The sequence below is a fragment of the Myxine glutinosa genome, chromosome 10 (assembly GCF_964187855.1).
Source record: "Myxine glutinosa chromosome 10, kmMyxGlut1.1, whole genome shotgun sequence".
NCBI lineage: Eukaryota > Metazoa > Chordata > Myxini > Myxiniformes > Myxinidae > Myxine > Myxine glutinosa.
In genome coordinates this window covers 94,084,290-94,091,100 of record NC_136270.1, presented here as the reverse complement: position 1 = coordinate 94,091,100, position 6,811 = coordinate 94,084,290, and the positions used below count along the sequence as shown (strand labels likewise).

General features: G+C 38.9%; 1 protein-coding gene across 1 annotated transcript; it reads left to right on the top strand.

Moving 5' to 3' along the window:
- Positions 1 to 269: 269 nt before the first annotated feature.
- On the top strand, positions 270 to 5,523 carry LOC144893959 (olfactory receptor 52Z1P-like). Its single transcript, XM_078785213.1, has 4 exons — positions 270 to 298; positions 356 to 381; positions 608 to 1,521; positions 5,467 to 5,523. Exons 1-4 carry the CDS (start codon positions 270 to 272, stop codon positions 5,521 to 5,523), a joined length of 1,026 nt encoding a protein of 341 aa, XP_078641339.1.
- Positions 5,524 to 6,811: the final 1,288 nt, after the last annotated feature.

Sequence of the window (6,811 nt, the reverse complement as noted above, 5' to 3'; positions counted from 1 at the left end):
TTTATCGATGAGATTGCTGTAATACCTATAAAGAGCTGTTGAAAGAATACCTTGAACTTTTAACGTATATAATAAAGAATCATAAATATTGGTGCAGTAATAAATATGTATTCCAATTTTAAGTTTAACCAAAGATTTATCTTTCAGAATTGGCGAACACTTCAAAAAGATGGAAAGTTGACGTCATTCAGTGCACCTGAGGATATTGTTCATGTCCCTGATGATGACAAATTTGAAAGTCCCTGAAGGGAATAAATATGTTTACAATGATGCTCTCTGGTGACATTTACTTCTTGTGGTGATTGTATTTTAAACCCTCTTTCACGATCTATATAAATGATTAAATTGTAAGCAGTGTGATCTCAAAGAAGACCGAACAAGGTAAGCAAAATGTCGTATGTTGGAGTCAATATTTACTTTTGTAATTATTATTTTATCGTGATAAAAATTAATTATTGTGATGTTCAGACAAAGTGCATTGAAAAAAGGAAACCAATGATACAGATGCATGGTCCAGAAATATAAATGTTTTTTTTATGTTGGTGAAGTGTAAGGTGGAACATTTTCATGATGTATTAATTGGTGTAATTGGTCCTTTTATCTCCAGGCACAGGATTGATGGAGGACATCATGTTTGAAGGAAATCAATCATTGCCACCCAACGTGTTCCTCCTCACCCCGATCTTTCACGAGCAATCAAGCATCAGACCATGGGCTTTTGGTGTTTTATTCGTCATCTTCCTCGTCACGATCACACTGAACCTGATTCTCATCTTGATCATTCTCTGTGAAAAAAAGCTACACAAACCTGTCTACATATTCCTCGCTCATTTATTGATCATGGATATTGTTGGTTGTACAACAATCACGCCTCGTCTGATGTACAGCATCAGTCAAAGTATCATGATTACAAAACCTGCCTGTTTTATTCAACTCTTCTTTGTTTCATTCACTGGAGCGATGCAATCTTACATACTCAGCATAATGGCCATAGACCGCTACCTGGCAGTTTGTCATCCTCTTCGCTACAATGTCCTGCTCACCAACAGCAGAGCTCACAAAGTGATCTTGCTCACCGTTTGCTGGTCATCTCTGATTATTGGTATTTATGTTGTGTTATTGATTGGACGAACATTTTGCAAATATCCAGAGATTCACAAGGTAGGTTGTGTTCACATGGCTGTGGCTAAACTTTCATGTGAAGATTTCACCATAAACAGTTTATATGGGATTGCATGTACTTCTCTCACTATTGTCACTCTCATCGTCGTGGTCGTTGTCACGTACACCCGCATCTTGTATGTATGCCAACATTCTGGACCATCTTCAAAGGGGAACAGGAAAGCCCTGCACACATGTGTCACTCACTGCTTGGTACTTTCACTATATATTTTCTCCAATGTTTTTCTTTTGATTTCCTTGCGTATGTCGTCCACAAACAATTTCCCACAATATTTACAACACGTGAGTGATTCCTTGTTCTATCTGGTTCAGCCTCTCGCCAATCCAATTATCTATGGAGTGCGAACCGCAGAGATCCGCCGCAGCCTCACGCGATTCACAAATGTGCGAATCTTTCAGAATAAAATCATCTCCTGGCATCGTTATCCTGATTCACAATCATCTGTTTTGAAGCAACTTAATTGTGTGTCTGATGAATAAAAATCTACATGTTAATTTCGTACAAAACAAAAAACACCATTGAAATACAATTTTTCTTTATGTTTCTTATTTAAACTTTTGAAAGATTTAGTCCAAAAACTTTAGACAGCAAATTAATTGATGTTCTAACTTAAAAAACAAAGTAAGACATTTTAAGTTTAATGTTTTTGGTTTGTGGTTGATTCTTTACGAACAAAATCAGATAAACTTCTCTCGGATGAAAGAAACGCAACTTATAAATACAATCACTTTTGTGTCTCCAGAAAAAAAACGAATTCATTCTCTTCCTGCTCATTTTGTTCAAAGGATTTTTGTTATAAAGTGTGAGTTTGTACAAAGTAGCCAAATGATGGTGTTAATAGGCACACAAATTACTTTATCCTCCAAAGCAGATTTGTTATACACATTCGTATTTATAACCATCCAGTTAGGTCTCTGCTGCACCATCAATGTGGATACAATCTGTGCATACACCGATAAAATGCTTCTTCTGAAAGATATTTTCTTGGGCTCGAAAATCATTTAAGATCGCATCTCATTTGAAACAAATTTGTCACTCAAGTGGTATTTTTAGTGCATGCAGTACCAGCAAAATTAAATATCGAACAAAATAATAAATCACTGCATGAGGGAAAGAGGGTATGGTTGTGTTTTTATTATTCACAAAGTTTTATTATATTTCACAAAGGGATATCCTATGGAGGATACAAAGGTAATTTTGTGTTCTCTTTTGGAGGGTTACTTGGAAAGCCAAGATGCCCAAGAGGTATGAACACACGTCTTTAATGTCGGAGGAGAAATTCACCAGCACTGGTCATTGATGGAGGTGGAAGATGTCATCGTGTCTTTCTCAAAGAGTTGGTGAGTTATCGATAACACCTGAACAAATTACAAAGTCCTATCACCCTCAGTCTAATGTCAGGTCTGACCATCCCATTTGTGAAAGAATGGACCAAAACAAAACAAAAGCGTTCCCTGGCCAATCCCACATGGTGAGAATAATTGTCGCATTCAAATATATAGCAGTAGAAATACAGATTTGTAACTTATTTAGACTTCAACAAAGGGTCAAAAGAAAATCGATATTGACAATATCATGGTTGAATACAGACGGAGTCGGATTATTGAAACTTGTTTAAAATGTTGGATTGTTGGAACCTTACAAGGTGCTGATTGTGGAAATGCCGACGTTTTACTAGTCTCAAAGATTAAAACTCAAATGGATAAAGCATTTGTGGATATTGAACAGATTTGATGTTTCAAACGTCCCAGATAAATAAAACATAAAATCGACAAATTTCAAAAGCTTCTGGAAAAAGAGAAGAAGAAACACCGGAAGAAAGAAGAAACAGGTAGACATGAACAAACAGTACACAGGTAGAAATGAACAATTATAGAAACAGTTTCAAGGAAATACCGTGATGAAGAACCAACAACTCCGTAAAATTACTTTCTGTAAAATTAATAACAAAAATTAATGAAGAACCAGCCTGGTGTTGGCTTCAAGGTTAAGGTGGATGTCTTTAGATCTTAAGGTCTTGAATTTGAGCCCCTGTCGTACCATTGAAATAAAACAAAGCGGGTTGAATCAGCCCGTCATCTTTCCGAGGTCGTCAAAATGAGTTACAACTTAATGGTAACAGGGGCACTGCATCGGAGGCACAACTGTGCGACCAAAAACAAGAAAAAATGATGCAACCAGCAACTACAGGCTACATACGAAAAAACAACAATGAAGAACCAATAACTGTAAAATTAATGAAAAACCAATAACTGTGAAATTGTTTCTACTTCAGTGTTGGAGTTTAAAGAAAGCAGAGATAATGTGTTGCACTCCTGAGTTCATTCATGTTACAGGTGTAAATCGTCCATTTTTATGAGCTCAGATGCTTTCACGTAGAAGGTTCTTCCCCTCGGTCGTTTTTCCTTCAAATGTCCCTCTGCTGTGTTCCTTTAACTTTCTGTTGGTGTGTTTCCCTCGTTCAACTGTGTTCAGGTATATATGACATCACCTGAAATTACAACAATCTTCGTGATGCTTTTGTTGCGTGTTCCTCCCCGACCTCCTGGTCTCGGTATACCTCCGAACGCCGGGAGGAGCCACGGCAGAAAACTATATGTTATTCCGTGTCGAAATCAATATGGAAACCACACCAAGAGTTATCCACAACCAAAGAATGTATTAAAAAGCACACAGGAAGAACCATACAACAATGATAGCAATCAACCATATAATCAATCTTAAGATGGTACCATCTTATCTAGTAACTTAACTCAAACTCACGGCACTCCCAGGAAATGGAACCGAGCACTCCTCAATGTCTCTATAACTCTCCAAGGTGAAGTTGATTCGCTCCAGCGATCGTTCAAACAATGTCCGATCAAGATCAATCGAGGCGTAGGCGGGCGAAGCGACACAGAAGTCACGTGGTCCAACACCCAGCAAACTCGCGGTAGAATGGAAAATCCCCAAAGACGCACGCCGACGTACACGTTCGCCGCTCAATCAGCGAACCGCCGTGTAATCTTCAAATGCCGCTTTAGTGCACAGCCCTCCCCGGCAGACCACCGGAGGGTAAGACCAGCCGACGCGACAAAAACCTTTTCCGATGAATGCAGCACGCGGGGCAAAATGGCGGACGGCTCTCACTCGAGCCGGAGCCTCTAGGCAAGGATTCTCCGGAACATCAATGCCGATACCTGATTACGCAGGTTCCTCAATACTCCGGCGATAACACCTATCGCACGAACTTCCTTTCAAGGTCGCAAAGTTCACTCACGACGTTCGCTCGACCACGCCCGTAACGGAGCTTCGACACGCATCTTCCCCGACCTTTGCCTCATGACCTCTTCCTCTTCGCTCGACGTCTTCCGGTGCACGATCCGATTTCCTGTTTCATTTTTACCATGAGTGCTTTTAACATTTTAATCACAATAACCATTTCCTTTAAAAAACAATAATCGCCGTTTCCTTCCAACCCCGATAAGAATAATAATACCTAACCAGAAATGTTTCACGTGGATGAAAACCACCACCACGGAAGGGCCGAATCCGTAACACTTTGCAAAAGTCTAAATAACCCAACCGTTTCTGGGAGACCGAATTTGTTTTCAATACCATGAAGTGAATGTAGAAAGGGAAAGCACCAGATTGGATAATAAACCAAATGATTTGACATGAGAAACAAGGGAACAGCGAAACAGACAATGAGACTTAAACACCAAAACAAACAGGCAAATCTAATCATGTGAATGAACAAAATTAAATTAAATCTTAGCAAACACCAAGACATTGCATCCATTTCCACCCATCCCACATTGTGAAAGTGAATTAGCAGACACCTCTTCGCTTTTAAATCAGTAAATGCTGTTAGTGTTAATATACCCATGAGGATGCAAAGCTGTATTTGATGTTTGAGTACTTGTGACATTGATATCGCTTAAATGCTCTTTTATAATGTTGAAGTGCGTTACATATTTGTCAAATTTGTACAAGCAGACATCATTGAGATATTGTAATATTATGGGAGAAATTTGTCAATAATATAAAGTGTCCAATCTTGTTGAAAGGAGTTTTGACAAGACAGCATTGAATTGGAATCTTCAACATAACTGATTCAAATGACGTCACGAGACCAATAATTATTCTCTCCATGAGTATCAAACCTCCTCAGTGAGGTTGGGTCGAGTTGGAAATGTTTATTCAAGATGGAAAAGTAAGGCTGACACAGATGGGTTCTTGAAAGAGTGGAAACGATTCATTTACGTCACTATTATTACCTCTGCTACCGAAGGTGGATGGAGGTTGTGTTGTCACCCCTGTCTGTTCGTGTGTCGTTCTGTGAACAGGATATCTCATAAAGTTTTGGACAGATTCGGACGAAATGTGGTGGAGATGTTGGGTGTGTGACAAGTACGAAATGATTAGATTTTGATGAATATCTGGATCCGAGAATTGTTTAAGTGTTTCTTCACCATCGAGTGATCGGGAAAAAACTATATATAGCATGATATTTCAAAAGGTTATGGATGAATTGTGACAAAACTAGGTGGATGAGTTGGGAAAGTGATGAGAACCAGCCGATTAGACTTTGGTTCAGGTCTGAATCCAGATCTGGTCTAGCAGTGGGATATACAGTACATGGCAAACTGTTCAGCCGGGCGGAGGTTTGCACTCCACCGAGTGTCGTTCTAGTTATTATTGTGAAACAAAATGATATTTGAAACAAGAACGAATCTATATTATAATAGCCGTAGATGATTCTGTCTGTCTGTCTGTCTATCTGTTGGGTGTCTGTCCGGGGTGTGGCTTACTCGGTTTGCAGAGTAGCTCCACCCATAGCTCCACCCATTCTGGGAGTGGCTATAAACAAATATCCACCATTTTATTAACTCGCATAGCTTTGAGTCCTGTTTTGTAGGCCCGTGGTGTCTTGCTCTCCCCCAGTTTTATTTCAAATCAAATTCGATAAATCATTTCATTTTTCACAGTCGCTAACATAGTTTTAGACTCGGTTGAAAAAAAACGGGAAGAAAATCCGATGAAAGTTGCCGTTTATAGAACGAAATGAATTCTCAAAGGCCTGTAACTTCAAGGCCATTGAGTCTCTCTCACGCCTTTATCTCCAATCTAACTCACCATATGATTTCATTTTTATCGATGGTTTTACTTTTAGACTCGGTGTCAGCAATAATTGAGAACAATCCACACACGCGGGAAAATGCAGAGATATATTTTTTAAAATCGCGTCATGGTGTATCATACACCGCCCAACATGACACCGCCGGCAATGTGTCGATATATATTAAAAATTCGCTTTTGCTTTTCCGTTATGATATATTACTATTTCGTTTGATGATAGTCGTCACAAAAACGTCAACAATGATGCCGACATATATTTCTTCGTTTTTATTTCATTCAACATATTAGCCGGAAGTAAAATATGTTTCAGGAAATTACCGAGAGATATTTCTTCGTTTTTTTTATTAGTTATGTGCGCATACACTTTAAATAGGTTTATTTGAAATCTTTAATTTTCCACAAACATTCCACACACGCGGGAAAATGCAGAGATATATTTTTTAAAATCGCGTCATGGTGTATCATACACCGCCCAACATGACACCGACGGCAATGTGTCGATATCTA

What these genes read in the sequence shown, in the direction of transcription:
- LOC144893959 (XM_078785213.1), top strand. Translation starts at nt 270, where the DNA reads ATGCTCTCTGGTGACATTTACTTCTTGTG. An exon ending in GGTGACATTTACTTCTTGTG is followed by an intron (nt 299 to 355) that starts GTGATTGTATTT and finishes AATTGTAAGCAG; the next exon opens with TGTGATCTCAAAGAAGACCG. An exon ending in CCAATCCAATTATCTATGGA is followed by an intron (nt 1,522 to 5,466) that starts GTGCGAACCGCA and finishes AGGTGGATGGAG; the next exon opens with GTTGTGTTGTCACCCCTGTC.